This window comes from Piliocolobus tephrosceles, chromosome 6 (genome assembly GCF_002776525.5).
Source record: "Piliocolobus tephrosceles isolate RC106 chromosome 6, ASM277652v3, whole genome shotgun sequence".
NCBI classification, from domain to species: domain Eukaryota; kingdom Metazoa; phylum Chordata; class Mammalia; order Primates; family Cercopithecidae; genus Piliocolobus; species Piliocolobus tephrosceles.
Window position 1 is genome coordinate 54,473,632 of NC_045439.1, and position 19,803 is coordinate 54,493,434.

The following is a 19,803-nucleotide window of genomic DNA, read 5'->3' on the forward strand; positions in this document are numbered from 1 at the left end:
TTTGTTATATAAGGATTTGTTATTTATCCTTCAATACTTTTTAGATATTTCATCACATGCTAGTACTTCATTTACTTTGGAGAAATGAATGGGTGGAGAGAGAGATTACCCCACGACCACCCTCCCTCCACTGAATGTTGAAGCAGTGTAGACAACTGCTTATTCAGAGGCTTGGAATTTTCTAATGCCTTTATTTTATCCCAGTGTGGCCCCATTGGCATTTAAAGCTGAGGAATCACTGTGAATGAAAAGTAGAATTCATAAACCATTAGATCTCTACGTGTTAAATCTTATTCCTTTAAAAATAACTCCAGGAAATCATGATGCAGCTGTATTAGATAAATCTTAGGTTCAAAAGATACACTTGAAATCACTTCTGAGTTTCTGAACCTACCTAATTATAGCAATCATTGCTAATCCATGAAACCCCAAGAATTACATTTGAGGATAAGTGGGTTAACTTTATAACCTAAATATACAAGAATGAAGAAAATATTTGATTTTTAATTGTGTAACTTTAGCTGAAAAATGCTGTAGTATGTTTTTAAAAAAAAATCAGATATGTCTAGATGCTTTCAAGAAAGTGGCAGAATTTAAGGAGCAAGTATTTACTTGTTAACATGATTTCTGCTCTTTACTAGATGTACTTACCCCAAATTTATTAATAATTAAAGAGCAGTTATAGTCACCTACTCTGTGGTCACATATTCATTCAGGATAGTTCTTCTGTTAATTCCATTTTCAGGTTTCAGAAAACCCATCAGAAAATAGCCTGTAAAATACAGAACAAAATAAAAACCTAGGTATGTCCCAGAGTGTTCCTTTCTTTCTTTCTTTTCTTTCTTTTCTTTCCTTTCTTCCCTTTCTTTCCTTTCTCTCCTTTCTTTCCTTTCTTTCCTTTATGTCTTTCTTTCTGTCTTTCTGTCTTTCTTTCTATTTTTTGAGACGGAGTTTCACTCTCGTTGCCCAGGCTGGAGTGCAATGGCATGATCTCAACTCACTGCAACCTCCCCCTCTTGGGTTCAAGTGATTCCCCTGCCTCAGCCTCCCTAGTAGCTGGGATTACAGGCATGCGCTACCATACCCAGCTAATTTTGTATTTTTAGTAGATACGGGGTTTCACCTTGTTGACCAGGCTGGTTTCAAATTCCTGACCTTAGGTGCTCTACCCATCTCGGCCTCCCAAAGTGCTGGGTTTACAGGCATGAGCTGTTGTGCCTGACCGAGTGTTTCTAATAGTAACATTGAAATAACCAACAGAAAACCAGACCAAAACCCATATACTTATTAAAATAATTTATTTGGGCTTGTTACTTAAACATGGAAAAAGTCCAAGGTGGTTTGCAGTAATTGCTACCATGTTAATTTTTACATGCAAATTAACTTTGATTTGAAGAAATCTTACAGAAAAATGAGAAAATATATATAAATTATTAAAAACACATGAAAAGATGTACGTTACTACTAATCAAATACATAAAACAAGAATATATATCCATCTTGTTACATCTTTGCCTTAAAATTATATTATAACCTTTAATCCAGTAATTCTACTCTAGTGAATTCTGAAATAAAATATGGACAAAGATGGACATAGATGTTTGTAGAATTATTAAATATTGTTTACAATGGGCTCAATATTAGAAGAATGATTAAATTGTGATTTATTTACATAGAATATTACACAGTTTTTAAAATGATCATTTACTAGTCATATTTCATCTTTTATAAGCACATTTTATTTTTTGCCCTGTCTTATGGTACTGAAAGAACACATTCTAAATGATTCAGTTATTTATATTTTGGAGGGGGCGGTAACTTCCAAATTTCTACCATGGTGTGTGTGTGTGTTTTATTGTTTTGGAGATGGTCTTGCTCTGTCATTGAGGCTGGAGAGCAGTGGCCCAGTCACGGCTCACTGCAGCCTGGACTCCCAGGCTCAGGCAGTCTTCCCACCTCAGCCTCCTGAGTAGCTGGGACTCTAGGTGTGCACCACTATGCCTGGTTAATTTAAAAAAAAAAACTTTTTTTTTTTTTTTTTTGTAGAGAAAAGGTCTTCCTATGTTGCCCAGGCTGGTCTTGAACTCCTGAGCTCAAGCAGTTCTCCCACTTTGGCCTCCCAAAGTGCTGGGATTACAGGCTTGAGCCACCTTGCCCGGCCTCTCTTGTTAGTGGTTTTATAATTAGAGGAAAAACATTAAGACACAAATACTTACAAAGCGTTTGTTATGTATCATTTAATTTATAGAACTACCTCCTGAGGCACTATTCTCATTTGAGATGAGGAAACTCAGACACTGACAGGCTGAGTAGGTTGCCCAGAGTCATACAGCTAATAAATAGTGGACCTAGGATTTGAATCTAGGTAGTTTGGCTGTGTGCTTCCACCTTAAATTGTGCCTCATCAGCTCTGTGGCAGCATGGTAGGATCCTACTTTCAGGTCCCCTACAAACAAAAAGCTTTCTGAATTTATAATACTGGGTTCAATCTAGTGGATGTCATGGGCTCCTAAAGCTGTAAACTGCCACATGTAAAATTTTGATCCAGTAATTAGCAGTCTACAGCTTTACAAGTTTTATAGTGATATGAATTGTGTTGTCTGTTCTCTTCATACTCTGGCATATAGTGTAGTGCTGCAGACATTGTAATACTCAGTCATGGGCTGCATAGCAACATTTTGGCCAACGATGAACCACATATCCAATGATAGCTCCTTAAGATTATAATGGAGTTAAAAATTTTCTGTCTCCTTGTGATGATGTAGCTTTTGTAACATCGTAGTGCAATTACTTTATTTTTTAAATAAATTTTAAAAATAAATGCAGCGACTGGGCGCGGTGCCTCACGCCTGTAATTCCAGCACTTTGGGAGGCCGAGGCGGATGGATCATGAGGTCAGGAGATCAAGACCATCCTGACTAATAACAGTGAAACCCCACCTCTACTAAAAATACAAAAAATTATCCGGGCGTGGTGGCGGGTGCCTGTAGTCCCAGCTACTGGGGAGGCTGAGGCAGGAGAATGGTGTGAACCCAGGAGGCGGAGCTTGCAGTGAGCCCAGATCGCACCACTGCACTCCAGCCTGGGTGACAGGGCGAGACTCGATCTCAAAAAAAAAAAAAAAAAAGTGCAGTGGCTCACACCTATAATAGATCCCATTACTTTGGGAGGCCAAGGAGTTTGGAGACCAAACTCATGGAGCCTTGGCATCATGACAAGACCCCATCTCTACAAAAAATAAAATGAAATTGCCTAAGGACACATTTCTCAGAACACATCCCCATCCTTAAGTGACGCATGACTGTAGACCTATTGCTTCTTTTTTTTGTGGCTTTTCTTTTTTACTGTTAATTTTTGGGTTCTTCATCGTTTCACACTGTTTTTTAATTAACTTTATTGTGGTATAATAGATATAATAAACTGTATCCGTTTAAAGTGTAAAATTTGAGTTGTGACAGATATTTATACCTCTGAAACCACCACAATCAACGTTCAGAATATTTCTGTCACCTGTCAAACTTCAGCTTCCAGCAAATTGATCTGCTTTCTGTCACTACGGATTTGTTGGCATTTTCTGGAATTTTATGAATGGAATCACATATACTCTTTTCTAATTTGTCTTCCACTTAATATAATAAATTTGAGAGTCATTCATTTTATTGCATGTGTCAATAGTTTGTTTCTTTTTACTGATCGATGAGTTGTGTTCCATTGTCTAAGTAGTATACCATTGGTTTGCAAATATCACATTTTTGTTTATCCATCTGGGTTATATTCAGTTTTGGCTTTTACGAATCAAAGTTACTACAAATGTGCTTTTCATCTTCTTGGGTAAATAACTAGAGGTAGAATGTCTTGAATTGTGTGGTACATGTATGTTTATACAGAATTGCTGAGCTGTTTTCAAAAAATTGTCTCATTTAATAGTCCCACCAGCTGCTTACGAGAGTTCAAGTTCCTCTTCACATCCTCACTGACACTGGGTAGTATGTCTTTTTAATGCTGGCCTCTCTGATGTGTGGACACCACTATCTCACTGTGGTTTTAATTTGTATTTCCCTGATGGTTGATAATGTCAAGTATCTTTTCATGTGCTGCTTGGTCATATTTCTTTGATGAAGTAATTGTCCAGATCCTTAGTTCATTTGTCTTCTTGAGTTGTTTGGGCTCTCTATATATTCAGAATACAAGTCTTTTGTCAGATATGTGTGCTGCAAATATGTTGTCCCATTATATGCTTGTCTTTTTGTTTTCTCAGCAGTGTCTTTTAAAGAGTAGGTAGGTTGGGTTTTTTTGTTTTTAAATAAAGGGCAATTTTTTTGTGGTTCCTTTTTTTTGTGTGTCCTATCTAAGAAATCTTTGTCGTCTTATGCTTCTAGTTTCATTATTTTGGCTGTTGTGTTTAGATCAGTGGTCATTTAGAATTAATTTTCACATATTGTTATAAGGGTTAATGGTCTTTAAATATATATATATGAATCATTGTTCAGCACTTTGTCGAAAAGATTTTTCCTTCGCCTTGGATTGCCTTGGTATCTTTGTCAAAAAATTCTGATCACCCATATGTAGGCCTGTTTTGGGGGCCCACTTCTGTTTCGTTCATCTGTACGTCTTTTCATAAAGCCAGTAAGTGCAGTGTCTTGATTGACACAGCTTTATGATGTCTTAAAATCAGTTAGTGCAAGTCGTCCAATTTTGTTCTTTTTAAGAATGTCTTTGACTATTCTAGGATTGTTCTCATTTTCATATAAATTTTACAATCTGTCAATTTCTACAGAAAAGCAAATTGGAATTTTGACTGGCATCTCATTAAATCTTTAGCTTAATTTGAGGAGAACTGACTTCTTAACAAAATTGAGTCTTGCAATTTGTGAACATGATGTGCAGTATATAATATTATATGTGTGTGTGTGTGTGTTGTGTTGGGTCATTTTTAATTCCTTTTGTTATTTTCATTTAACCATTTTGCTTGTTATCAGATTCCTCAAATGAAAATAGATAGGCCGGGCACGGTGGCTCAAGCCTGTAATCCCAGCACTTTGGGAGGCCGAGACGGGCGGATCACGAGGTCAGGAGATCGAGACCATCCTGGCTAACACGGTGAAACCCCGTCTCTACTAAAAAATACAAAAAACTAGCCGGGCGAGGTGGCGGGCGCCTATAGTCCCAGCTACTCAGGAGGCTGAGGCAGGAGAATGGCGTGAACCCGAAAGGCGGAGCTTGCAGTGACCTGAGATCCGGGCACTGCACTCCAGTTTGGGCTACAGAGCAAGACTCCGTCTCAAAAAAAAAAAAAAAGAAAATAGATCAGAAACTTGCAGCCATTTGATACAGGGCAGAATATTTGAATCAATTAAAATTTGGGATTTGGGGCCGGGCACGTTGGCTCACGCCTATAATCCCAGCACTTGAGAGGCTGAGGCAGGCGGATCACCTGAGGTCAGGAGTTCGAGACCAGCCCAATCAACATGGAGATTCCCCAGCTCTACTAAAAATACAAAATTAGCCAGGCATGGTGGCACATTCCTGTAATCCCAGCTACTCGGGAGGCTGAGGCAGGAGAATCGCTTGAACCTGGGAGGCGGAGGTTGCCATGAGCCGAGATCACTCCATTGCACTCCAGCCTATGCAATGAGAGTGAAACTCATCTCAAAAAAAAAAAAAAATTGGGATTTGGTAATGATTTAAAAGTATCATGACGTTTACTTCATTTATCATGTGTACATTACAAGTGAAGGACATATAATATAAATCTCAATTTTTCTTCCAGTTTTAGATAAAAAATAAGTATATAAATAAGGGCTTCTAATATTTTCTTTCTGTACCCTAGTAGATTGTTATCTCCACTTTGAGGTCATTACATTTATTATATAGTTAGAAATTAAGAATGTTTGGGTAGTTTACGTGTCATAATCAGTGTTTTGCATGACATCAATGTCTGACACAACTCAGACATACAGAAGGAAGTTACAAATTCTTATCTTGAAACAGTAGATTTGCTAAGTGTAAAGTGTTTAAATTTTCCTTTGTTCTAGTAAAACAATCTATTTTTTTTTTAACAGATATCAGACACCCCGAAGAACTTTCTCTCTTAAAGAAACCCAGAGATCCAACAAAGAAAAAAAAGAAGAAGCTAGATGACCAGTCTGAAGATGAGGCACTTGAATTAGAGGGGCCTCTTATCACTCCTGGGTCAGGTAAGACTTTTACCAAGCAATGGGCTCAAAGTAAGAACTGTGGACTGTGTACCTTTGTCTTTCTTGTGGTAGGTAAATGGATCATGTAGGTCAGGAAGAGTGGTCAAGTTAAAAACCAAAAACTTCAATTAGCCAGGCATGGTGGCACATGCCTATAGTCCCAGCTACTTGGGAGGCTGAGGCAGAAGAATCGCTTGAACCTGGGAGTCAGAGTTGCAGTGAGCCAAGATCATGCCACTGCACTCCAGCCTGGGCAACAGAGTGAGACTCCGTCTCAAAAAAAACAAAAACTCTCCTTCAGCATTTTTCTCTGTCCTGAAATCGCTATCCAGTGTCGGTTTCTCTCATGTGCAAATCGTCATGTCTGGTGTTAATAGTTGAATCAATAAAGAGCAAGCCCACTTCTCTTGTTCAGAGAGTCAAAAAGGAATAGTATCAGAATTGGACTCAGGCAGAAATTGGAACTTTTTAGTATTTAGATCATGAAAACCACCACTATTTAATTAATGCATTATTCCTTAAATCCTTACTGAAAGTCGGGCGTGGTGGTTCCCGCCTGTAATCCCAGCACTTTGGGAAGCCGAGGCAGGTGGAGCACGAGGTCAGAGAGCGAGACCATCCTGGCTAACACGGTGAAACCCCGTCTCTGCTAAAAATACCAAAAAAAATTAGCCGGATGTGGTAGCACGCACCTGTAGTCCCACCTACTCGGGAGGCTGATGCAGGAGAATCACCTAAACCCGAGAGGTGGGGGTTGCAGTGAGCTGAGATCATGCCACCGCACTCCAGCCTGAGCAGGAAGAGCAAAACTCCCATCTCAGAAAAAAAAAAAAAACAGCAGGCCGGGCCCTGTGGCTCACACCTGTAATCCCAGCACTTTGGGAGGCCAGGGCAGGCAGATCACCTGAGGTCAGGTATTTGAGACCAGCCTGGCCAATGTGGTGAAGCCCCATCTCGACTAAAAATACAGAAATTAGCCAGGCGTGGTGGTGGACACCTGTAATCTCAGCTGCTTAGGAGGCTGAGGCAGGAGAATTGCTTGAACCCAGGAGGCAGAGGTTAAAGTGAGCCAACCTGGGTGACAACTCCGTCTCGCGACAAAACGAAGAAAAACCACACACACACAACAGCCTTCTCTCTGCTTTGCATATTCTGGTTTCCTGGCCTTCCTACCTTTTTTCCTTAAAGGTTTTGCTCCTTTGAGGAGCTTTCTTAGATTCCCTTTCATTACTTTTCCAATCTGAATTAGGAATCCTTCTGTCATAAGTTAGCAGACTTTTCTGGGTTTGGTATTGTTATACTGTGTTCTTCCCTGCTAATGTGAGCTCACTGCATGAAGGGGCTGTCTCACCTTTTTGTCACCAGAATCTAACTCAGCATATGGCATTCAGCAGGCATGCAGGTAATATCTGTTGGGAAGCTAGGTGGCTAATTAATTAGGTTATATTGTTCTTTAATTGTGGGCATATACCTGGACTGAACATTGCAGTTTCCCGTGTTTCCATCAGCCACAATTTATAAATCCATTACTTAGGATGGGTCCCTGTAGCAAATATCTAAATTAATCTTACTAATTTAGTTCATTCTGGTTTTTTAAATTCTGAGATGATGATGATGATACTAGTAATGAAAGCAACACTTACAGAGCACTTACTGTGCAGTGCCCACTTTACCCGTGGAAACCCATCTAATTTTCACTACAGTTCTTTGCAGTGGATTCTATTAATACCCACATTTTGAGGATAAGGTTAAGAAATTATGGCACAGTAAAAAGTCTTCTAAGGTCACAAGTCTTGTGACTTTTCTGTATTTATGTACTGATTGCATTTTGAAAGATACAAAGAAATAAGACAATCCTTACTCTTAAGTAGTTTATAGGTTAGTGGAAAAACAGTTACTATACTTAAGGAGGTAATGTATAAATGTTAAATGACTTTTATAGAAGATAATGTTTTTGAAATTCAGAAAACAGTTCCAAACAAAGTTTGTGAATTCAGTGTTTAAGTTCCAGTGATCAGGTTTTTGATGGGAAAAGGCAGTCTAAGCAGAAAGAATGATCCTAACAAAGAACATCCTTGCAGAAACACAAGATGTTAATAAATGATTTGAGCCAGTTTATGGGGGAGAGACCTCCGAGCTCCTTCAGGATAACATTGGAACATATTTAACAGCAGGCGATGGAATTCAGGCTAGGGCATTGTAGAACCATTGGTTTCTGAATATTTTACAAAATTATCAAATCATTATTGTAGAAAGAGTATCAAAATTTACTTCCAGTCAGTAATTTGTACAGGAGGGAATGTGGGGAAGGATTGCTGATACTGGTGGAAGCCTGTGGGTTGAGGAAGAGGTAAAAGAGAATAAAAGGGGCCGGTCGCGGTGGCTCATGCCTGTAATCCCAGTACTTTTGGAAGGCTGAGGTGGGTGGATCACCTGAGTTCAGAAGTTCAAGACCAGCCTGGCCAACATGGTGAAACCCCATCTCTACTAAATATACAAAATTAGCCAGGCATGGTGGTGGGTACCTATAATCCCAGCTACTCTGGAGGCTGAGGCAGGAGAATCACTTGAACCCGGGAGGCAGAGGTTGCAGTGAGCCGAGATTGCGCCACTGCACTCCAGCCTGGGCTACAGAGCAAGAATCTGTCTCAAAAAAAAAAAAAAAAAGAGAATAAAAGATTATGTCCATGTGATATTGTGACATAGTAAGAAATATATATAGTCATGTGCTGCATGGTGATGTTTTGGTCAATAACGGATCACATGTACGATGGTAGTCCCATAAGATTATAATACTGTTTTTTTTTTTTAGACGGAGTCTCGCTCTGTTGCCCAGGCCGGAGTGCAGTGGCGGTGATCTTGGCGCACTGCAACCTCCACCTCCCAGGTTCAAGCGATTCTCCTGCCTCAGCCTCCTGAGTAGGTTGGATTACAGGCGTGTACCACCACACCCGACTAATTTTTTGTGTTTTTAGTAGAGATGGGGTTTCACCATGTTGGTCAGGCTGGTCTCAAACTCCTGACCTCGTGATCAGTCCACCCACCTCAGCCTCCCAAAGTGCTGGGATTACAGGTGTGAGCCACTGCGCCCGGTGTTTTTTGTTTTTTGTTTTTTGAGACACAGTCTTACTCTGTCACCCAGGCTGGAGTGCAGTGGAACTATCTTTGCTCTCTGCAGCGGAAATATAGGCAATTCTTCTGCCTCTGCCTCCTAAGTAGCTGAGACTATAGGTGCATACCACCACACTTGGCTAACTTTTGTATTTTTAGTAGAAGTGGAGTTTCACCATGTTGGCCAGACTGGTCTCGAACTCCTGGCTTCAAGTGATCTACCTGCCTTGGCCTCCCAAAGTGTTGGGATTACAGGCGTGAGCCACCGCACCTGGCCCTGTATTTTCACTCTAACTCTTTTATGTTTAGAGATGTTTAGATACACAGATACAGATACTTACCATTGTGTTACAGTTGCCTGCAGCATTCAGTATAGTAACATGCTGTACAGATTTGTAGCCTGTGAGCAATAATAGACTGTACCATCCATATAGCCTGGGTGTACACTCTGGGCCTGTATGAGTACACTCTATGATGTTCATACAACAGTGAAATCCCTTAACGACGCATTTCGCAGAACTTACCCCTGTTGTTAGTAGACTCATGACTGTACTAACCTTTGTCACTGCATCATTGGGCTGTTCCTGTGCTGCCCAATTTTTGGCTAGCTTGTGCCCAAGAAGAACATCCTTACCAATTCTTACCCTCCCCAATCTTGAGCTCCCTTGTTCTTTTTCACCCAGTTCCCTTTTCACCCAGACTGCAGCTGCTTTTATTTCTGCTCTGTGTACCATTCCTCTGTTCTTTCCTTTCAGATGCTTGACCTTTGGACAGCTTTGAATGTCCTAAGGGACATTTGTGGCCTCTTTATTTGTAAGAGATCCTTTTCAGAAAAAAAAAAAAAAAAAAAAAAACACAATATTTTTATTAAAACATTGCTATTACTGACAACCACATTTATTGAGCAACTTCTTGTCCAAAACACTACATGTAATATATTTAATCCACACAGTTAAATATATTTATTAATTGAGTAATTCTGAAAAATCGGTAGCCTGAGAAGAGAAACCCAGAGTGGCTAAATCACTTGTCTGGGAGCTGATCCCTGGTAACTGGTAGAGCTGAGCTGTAAGCCCAGGCTCATCCCGCTTCCAAGCTAGAGCTTACACGATTGCAGTATGCACACACCCGTCTCCTTCCCCTTTCTATCCCTCACGAGTACATACAGACCCATAATTTTAGCAAATATGTCAGTGGCCACAGATGCCACAATCTAGCTTTTATTTAATTTTTGTAGCCTTGTTTACCTTAAAGAAAAAAAAAGTTAAAATTTAAATTCTCTAACAAATCCTTATACTGTACTCTACATGAGTAGTGGCGATCTGAATCATCCCATATCAATAGAAGCAATAATGCTGAATGTTTCTGTAAGTCTTAGAGAGTTAGAATTTGGAAAGCTGAGGAGGTTTTGTTGCCCAGAAACCATGGGTGAACACCAGTATGCATAGAAATTCTTGAGAGTATGCTGGTCCAGGAAGCAGGAAATCTTAAAATTTCTACATCATACAGAAATGGCTAGAAGCAAACTCTGTGACTATGAAAAATAAAATTATCAGCTTAGATCTTACAAAACAAAACGACAAGAAGCTACTGGTAGAATTGGAAGCACTGGATAATTTTGTAATAGTTCCAGAACTTACTAATTTTTGCTTCTGTTCCCTTCAGCTTGGTGATAATGACACAATGTAGGAAAGCTGATTAGTATATAACTTAAGCTAATTAATAATCATGATTGAGTTAGCATCAGTCTTTTCAATGAATTCTTAAGCTGGGCTGCCTTGATTAAGACATAGTAATTTAGATTGAGCAACCCACTAATACTTTTTCTTTTAGAAGTCACAGCTGAATACTAATCTGTATTTTAAAAATACTTTTGTTTGGTAGGAAAGTGGGTTGCAAACCAAAATCACAAATAAGCCTTATGGTTTGTTGTTTTTCCTCTTGGCTGTCTCTGATTTTTAATGGTTGGAGAGTAGTGTATACTGTTGATATAAACAGAATAAATATATGAATTTATATTCTAGGAGAAAATTTAGCCACATAGAAATAAACATATATAATGTCAGGTTTTTCCTCTTCCATGGTCAACAATTTCAAAATAGTAAATAAGTTATAGGGGCTGGATGCGGTGGCCATGCCTATAATCCCAGCACTTTGGGAGGCCAAGGCGGGCAGATCACCTGAGGTCATTAGTTCGAGACGGGCATGACCAACATGGAGAAACCCCGTGTCTACTAAAAATACAAAAAATTAGTTGGACATGGTGGCGCATGCCTGTAATCCCAGCTACTCGGGAGGCTCTCTTGAACCCAGAAGGTGGAGGTTGCAGTGAGCCAAGATCGTGCCATGTCACTCCAGCCTGGGCAGCAAGAGCAAAACTCCATCTCAAAAAAAAAAAGTAAATAAGTTGTAAGTATTACTGAATACATAATCTTTCACTTGATCGCCACAAAATACCAGCAGTTTTGGTAATGTCTTCATTTTACTTACGAGGAAATAATTCTACAAGGGTTAAGTAATTTTCCCAGGGTCACAAAGCTAATAAGGAATGGAGCTAGAATTCACATCCAGATTCCAGGCTTATGCCTCTAACCATTAAGTAACACCATCTCTCCAATTCATTTTTTTTTTTTTTTTTTTTTAAGAGACCCTGTGTTGCCCAGGCTGGTCATCAACTCCTGGCCTCGAGTGATCCTTTCACCTCAGCCTCCCAAAGTGCTAGATTATGGGCGTGAGCTACTGTGCCTGGCCATAATGTTTATTTTATGAATTATAATAGGAATGTTTGCTAAATTTTTTCTTTCTTTCTTTTTAAGGGACAGAGCCTTGCTATGTTGCCCAGGCTAGTCTCAGACTTCTGGGCTCAAGTGATCCTCGTCTGCCTCCCAAGTAGCTGGAACTACAGGTGCACGCCAGCATGGCCAGCTAATTTTTGTATTTTTTGTAGAGATGGGGTTTTGCCATGTTTCCCAGGCTGGTCTCAAGCAATCCTCCTGCCTCGGTTTCTCAAAAGTGCTGGGATAGCTACTCAGGAGGATGAGACAGGAGAATCACTTGAACTTGGCAGGCGGAGCTTGCAGTGAGCCAAGATCGCACCTTTGCACTCCAGCCTGGGCGACAGAGTGAGACTCCATCTCCCAAAAAAAAAAAAAAAAAAAAAAAAATGCTGGGATTACAGGTGTGAGCCACTGCACCTAGCCTCAAAACATTTTTTTTAAAACTATTCTTTTAAGTACAAAAGTATCACATGCTTATAGTAAATATTCAGATATTACATAATTACATATTTTTTTCCTAACAAAAGTGGGACTGTGTTATATACACATTGTGTTTTCTCACTCGATGATACATGCTGATGGACCTCGTTTTTTTTTTTTTTTTTTTTTTTGAGACGGAGTCTTGCTCTGTTGCCCAGGCTGGAGTGCAGTGGTGCAATCTTGGCTCACTGCAAACTCCACTTCCTGGGTTCATGCCATTCTCCTGCCTCAGCCTCCCGAGTGGCTGGGACTATAGGCACCCGCCACCACACCCTGCTAATTTTTGTGATTTTAGTAGAGACGGGGTTTTACTTTGTTAGCCAAGATGGTCTTGATCTCCTGATCTTGTGATCCACCCGCCTCGGCCTCCCACAGTGCTGGGATTACAGGCGTGAGCCACCGCGCCTGGCTGGACCTCATATTTTTTAATTACAAAGTTTGTACATTAATACAGTCTCTTTATCATAAACTCAAGTAATATAAAAAATTTATTAAACTTAAGGTGAGTTCCTTTTAAACTTATTCCCTGGCTACTCCTTCTCAAGAGGGAGCCATTTCTTGATTACTACATATAACGAGATTGTAAGTTTGGAGTCCAACTCGACAGTACCCTTTCTGTGTGTTTATACACACATGCGGGTGTAAGATTTGCATGTCTAGTCTTATTTTAATAACATAAATGAGATCCTAATATGTATTTAACGCTCTGCAATTTGATTTTTGGTGCTCAATGTTTTGGTGATTTGTGTCAAAGCAGAGAAGTCTCCCTAGTTCTTATAAATGACTTCAGAGTTTTACCTATATAAAAACTGTATCTATCTGTTTTTCTACCTAGGTGGTATCTAATTTTTCTATCACATGTATCCCAGAGCTGGGCATTGTGGTGTGCACCTGTAGTCCTAGCTACTTGGGAGGCTGAGACAGGAGGATCTCCTGAGCCCAGGAGTTCAACCTGGGTGCTCACACCAGTGCATTTCAGCCTGGGCAACAGAGTGAGACCCTGTCTCTAAAAAAATACATGTATGTGTAGATATATATATCTATATACTATATCACACACATACTCTGTCTCTCTCTCTCTCTCTCTCCAGAAAGTTTCTGTGGTTTGTACTTCCATCAGCAGTATATGAAAATGCCTCGTTTCCTACATTCTGCTCAATATGGAAATGTTGTAAATGTGTATTTTTGCCAGTTTGACAATAAGTAGTATCTCAGTTATTTTGCGTTTCCCTGATAAATACTAGGATAGTTTAGTAATTTATATGTTTATTAGCCATTTCTGTTCTATTTTCAAATGATAGATTTTTTGTTTTATTTATATTTTTGTTTTTACCGATATTAAAATTTTAATTTGTTACTTCCCTTTATATACTGGCATTTTGTTTGTGGCCTTTTTTTAAAAAAAAAAAATATTGTTTTACATTTTTATGTGGTCTTATATCTGTTAGGCATTTACTTTATAGTTCTAGGTTTACTCTTGCTTGGGAAAATTTTCTCAAAATATAAAAATAATACCATAAAGCCGGGCACGGTGGCTCAAGCCTGTAATCCCAGCACTTTGGGAGGCCAAGACGGGTGGATCACAAGGTCAGGAGATCGAGATCATCCTGGTTAACCCGGTGAAATCCCGTCTCTACTAAAAAAAAAAAAAAAAATACAAAAAACTAGCTGGGCGAAGTGGCAGGTGCCTGTAGTCTCAGCTACTCGGGATGCTGAGGCAGGAGAATGGAGTGAACCCGGGAGGCGGAGCTTGCAGTGAGCCGAGATCCGGCCACTGCACTCCAGCCCAGGCCACAGAGCCAGACTCTGTCTCAAAAAAAAAAAAGATAAGGCCAGGCGCGGTGGCTCAAGCCTATAATCCCAGCACTTTGGGAGGCCGAGATGGGCGGATCACGAGGTCAGGAGATCGAGACCATCCTGGCTAACACGATGAAACCCCGTCTCCACCAAAAAATACAAAAAACTAGTCGGGCGAGGTGGCAGGCGCCTGTAGTCCCAGCTACTCGGGAGGCTGAGGCAGGAGAATGGCGTAAACTCGGGAGGCGGAGCTTGCAGTGAGCCGAGATCCGGCCACTGCACTCGAGCCTGGGCGACAGAGCGAGACTCCGTCTCAAAAATAAATAAATAAATAAATAAATAAATAAAAATAATAATAAAATAAAAATAAAAAATAATAATACCATAAAAATCCTTTTAATAAAATATGGTATAAGATAGATATTTTTGGTGAAAATTTTGTAAAATTTATTGCTTTAGTACTCTTTTTAAAAATACGTAATTTATAATCAGGTAAATTTTACTGTGTTAAAATATAGCAATATTTAGGAGTTTGATTATATCGGGTTTTAAATATCTACAGTAGGTGGACTCAGACTGTAATGCTTTTTGAACTCTTTATTTCTCCTCCTTATAGTTTTTAAGTTATCTTTCCATGTTGTTTAGTAAGCTCATATTTTGTTGCTAAATCTGCTACTTTATCTGAGTCTTTACTAGTTTTCTGCCTCAGATGTATTTTAAACCAGGCATTCAGGAAAACAACTTAGTTGGGATTGTCTCTGAACTGCGACTGAGGAATTTAAAATACCCATACCCTCTGACCCAGCAGTGCTGCTAGAATTGGGAAATAAGTACACAAATGTTTATTGAAGCATTGGTTTGCAATAATGACATTAGTAACATAATTTTTTTTTTTTTTTTTTTTGAGACAAAGTCTTGCCCTGTAACCCAAGCTGGAGTGCAGTGGCATGATCTCAGCTCACTGCAACCTCCGTCTCCTGGGTTCAAGCGATTCTCCTGCCTCAGCCTCCCATGTAGCTGCGACTATAGGTATGCACCACCACACCCAGGTTATTTTTTTTTATTTTTTTATTTTTTTGAGACAGAGTCTCGCTCTGTCGCCCAGGCTGGAGTGCAGTGGCCAGATCTCAGCTCACTGCGAGCTCTGCCTCCCAGGTTCAGGCCATTCTCCTGCCTCAGCCTCCCGAGTAGCTGGGGACTACAGGCGCCCGCCACCTCGCCCGGCTAGTTTTTTTTTTTGTATTTTTTAGTAGAGACGGGGTTTCACCGTGTTAGTCAGGATGGTCTCAATCTCCTGACCTCATGATCCGCCCATCTCGGCCTCCCAAAGTGCTGGGATTATAGGCTTGAGCCACCGCGCCCGGCTATTTTTTATATTTTTAGTAGAGACAGTTTCACCATGTTGGCCAGGCTGGTCTTCAACTCCTGACCTCAGGTGATCCACCTGCCTCAACCTCCCAAAGTGCTGGGATTACAGGCATGAGCCACCTTAATAGTAACAGAATTTTAAAAAATATGTGCACACTAAATTGGGAATGGCTTACATACGTTATAGTCCGTGGAGGCAGTGTGTAGCGCTACGGGCAGACTGGCTGGGTTTGTTTATTTTGAGACGGAGTTGCACTCTTGTCACCCAGGCTGGAGTGCGATGGTGCAATCTCTCATTGCAACCTCCGCCTCCTGGGTTCAAGCGATTCTCCTGCCTCAGCCTCCCAAGTAGCTGGTATTGCAGGCATGCCACCACCATGCCTGGCTAATTTTTTTTTTTTTTTAGTAGAGGCGGGGTTTCACCATGTTGGCCAGGCTGGTCTCGAACTCCTGACATCAGGCAATCCGCCCATCTCGGCCTCCCAAAGTGCTGGGATTACAGGCTTGAGCCACCGCGCCTGCCCAGACCGGCTGATTGATAGCTTGGCTGCAGCTTACTTGCTCTTGACCTTGAACAAGTTATTTAGCCTTGCTTTGCCTCAGTTTCCTCCTCTGAAGTGAGAATAATAGAGTTGCTGTGAACACTAAGTGAGTTATTATCACATAGTGCCTACAGAACAAATAAGAACAATGAAGTGATTAAGTATGAATTGAAGAAGATACAAACTGTAGGAAGTTGAAAGGGAGATTTGGGTGGGTGGCTGATTCTATTAAATGTGTGATTGTATTTGTTCCTTCTCTAATTGCTATAAGGAAATACCTGAGACTTGGTAACTTAGAAGAAGAGAGGTTTAATTGGCTCACAGTTCTGCAGGCTGTCCAGGAAGCATGGTGGCATCAGCTCCTGGGGAGGCCTCAGGAAACTTACAATTACAGTGGAAGGCAGAGGAGGAGCCAGCACTTCACGTGGCTGGAGCAGGAGGTAGGGGTGGGAGGGGGGAGGTGCCACGTACTTTTAAACAACCAGATCTCCTGAGAAGTCACTCACTATACAGTACCAAGGGGGGATGGTGCAAAACCATTATGAGAACTCCACCCTTGTGAGCCAGTCACCTCCCACCAGGCCTCTCCCCCACCGTTGGAGATTACAATTAGACATGCGATTTGGGCAGGGAAACAGATCCAAACTGTATCAGTGATTTAGGGGGATATCTTTTCTATGTTAGAAACTTTACAAAGCAAATTGTGCATTCTAACTTGACTCAGTTTTGGATAGGAATTATAAGCACACTAGGTGCACATTTTCAGTATTCTGACATTCTTTGTAACAGATTTATTTAATAGATCTTTGAAATAAACAAGACTTTGCCTAGAAGTTAATGTTTTTTCACACTTTATCTACATGCACACTCTCTGTAGCAGAAATACCCTTTGCCCAACTGAGTTGGAGTAATGTGTTGAACCCATTTATAGGTGTGGGGTGCCCAATTACTCCTTTCAAAAGGTGTCACACTTTTAATTTTGAAAAATACCTGTCTAGTTTAAGGATCTAGCTTTTAAAGCCCCAGGACTAACGATCCTGGTGTTCTTTAAATGCTGATAAAGAGTTCACAGCTTTGCTTTGTGTTTTAGGATTAACAGTGTTCGGATTTTAGAGGGTTTTTTGTTGTTGTTTTTTGAGATAGAGTCTTTCTTTGTTGCCTAGGCTGGAGTACATTGGCTCAATCTTGGGTCATGCAGCCTTCGCCTCGTGAATAGCATGCACCACCACTCCTGGCTAATTTTCCTGTTTTCACCATGTTGGCCAGGCTGGTCTCGAACTCCTGACCTCAAGTAATTCACCCGCCTCGGCCTCCCAAAGTGCTGAGATTACAGGCGTGAGCCACCACACCCGGCCTAGATTTTACAAGTGTTTTTAGTACTAACATTGGAAGAACACATGTCAGGGACATCAAATCAAATATCCTGTGTCTAGCAAGGGATTACATATTTTCAGTAAACACTTTTTTTTTTTAAACTTTGCCTTTGCTTCCTAGACTAGGTCATGACAGCTACAAAAATCTCTAGCATTAGCACCACTTTTTCACAGGTAGTGTTTCTATCATTGCATGGGGAGAAGAGTTAAAATAGTAAGAAAGGGCCAGGCACGGTGGCTCACGCCTGTATTCCCAGCACTTTGGGAGGCCGAGGCAGGCGGATCACAAGGTCAGGAGATCAGACCACGATGAAACCCCATCTCTACTAAAAATACAAAAAATTAGCCGGGCGAGGTGGCGGGCGCCTGTAGTCACAGCTACTCGGGAGGCTGAGGCAGGAGAATGGTGTGAACCCGGGAGGTGGAGCTTGCAGTGAGCCAAGATTGCACCACTGCACTCCAGCCTGGGCAACAGAGCGAGACTCCGTCTCAAAAAAAATAGTAGTAAAGGAGATGGATTCCTAAGCTTAACCCTAAATTTAGGGAATGGAAAAGCCATTTTCTTTACATTGTTGAACAGTGTTATACCTATTACACATTTTCTTTTGAAAAATTATGACTACAGGACAAAATATAATTTAACAGAGCTAGGACTTGGGGGAGCTGCTTGTACTTAATGTCATTCTGAACATTTTTAAATGCCTTAAATTCATCTCCTTAATTTTTGTAGTTTAAATAAGCATGTACCATCAGTTGACTAATGTAACAAATAGTTATTTATGTAGCCTTTACTATATGCCTAGCCCCAATACTAAGAAATCAGAAGATAAATAAGGCAATATCCCTTCCTTTTGGGATTTGACTATTAAATATATCTCTGTTAGACTCTTTCTAGGGCAAACTTTTATCTACTCTTTTGCGTTAATACTTTATTTGTTGTACCCTAGAACTTAAAAAAAAACTTTATTCGTAAATCTGTTGAAACCTGTTTATTCACTGAGAAGACATTACCATGAAATTATTTTTAATCTATATGAATGAATTCAGTTCTGTTGTGTTACCTTAAAATTAGATGAATTTCAAATGGTGGTAAAAGTTGTAGACATGTTTGTCACCATGTACTTGACTAGAGCACAATTTCATTCTTTTAAGTTGAACAAAAAAAAAACCTGGTTTACTTAGGTTGTAGCTTCTAAGGTTCTCTTAAATCCACTTGAAATGTGTACTTCAGTTTATGATTCACAATTAGGGAAAATCTGTTTTTTCTTTTTCTCATTTTCTTTTCAATCTTTTGTTTCTGTCCTCTGTTGTTGCCTTTCCTTTACCTTCTGAATTCCTTTCTTTCCTTTCCTATAGGCACTGATGTTCTTTACATTGGCCCTCTGAAAGGTGAGCCTTGCCACAATTTAAAGACAAAAAATGTTGGTCTGTCTGCTTCAGCTATATCCTTATTTTCTAATTCTCTTGAACTGATTTTTTTTCCCCAGAATTTCTGCCAATTTAATTATATTCTTAAGGCTTTGTTATTACGTATTTTAATGTTATAAAAGGAGAATTAATTACACATGTTCTCGTAACAGGTAAAATAATATACTAAGCTTTCCTTTCAGAATAAAACTTTTGTTTCACAATGTGCTTTTTGTCATAGTATGTGTTATTATTGAAAAATAAGATTCTGTACTGCATACTTACTACCTGTTTTTCATGTTACTTATTAGGAAGTATATATTCAAGCCCAGGACTGTATAGTAAAACAATGACCCCCACTTACGATGCTCATGATGGAAGCCCTTTGTCACCAACTTCTGCTTGGTTTGGTGACAGTGCTTTGTCAGAAGGCAATCCTGGTATACTTGCTGTCAGTCAACCAATCACGTCACCAGAAATCTTGGCAAAAATGTTCAAACCTCAAGCTCTTCTTGATAAAGCAAAAATCAACCAAGGGTAAGTTTTAAGATACAGAGAAAATTGAATTTCTTTATCCAACTAGAGGTAGAAATGTTGTCTTAATTCTATGTTGTTTTCTTCCACTATTCTTAATTTGTCCAGATGGCTTGATTCCTCAAGATCTCTCATGGAACAAGATGTGAAGGAAAATGAGGCCTTACTGCTCCGATTCAAGTATTACAGCTTTTTTGATTTGAATCCAAAGGTACCG

At 40.1% G+C, this 19,803-nt stretch overlaps 1 protein-coding gene across 2 annotated transcripts in view; it reads left to right on the plus strand.

Annotated features, from left to right (window-relative positions):
- Window positions 1-19,803, plus strand: part of FERMT2 (fermitin family member 2) — a 97,438-nt gene that overhangs the window by 52,367 nt on the left and 25,268 nt on the right. For both annotated transcript variants that reach the window (XM_026455339.1, XM_026455340.1), the window contains exons 4-6: window positions 6,063-6,197; window positions 19,364-19,589; window positions 19,695-19,797. In XM_026455339.1, the coding sequence (XP_026311124.1) occupies window positions 6,063-6,197; window positions 19,364-19,589; window positions 19,695-19,797 (464 nt within the window). The remainder of the gene's footprint in view (window positions 1-6,062; window positions 6,198-19,363; window positions 19,590-19,694; window positions 19,798-19,803) is intronic.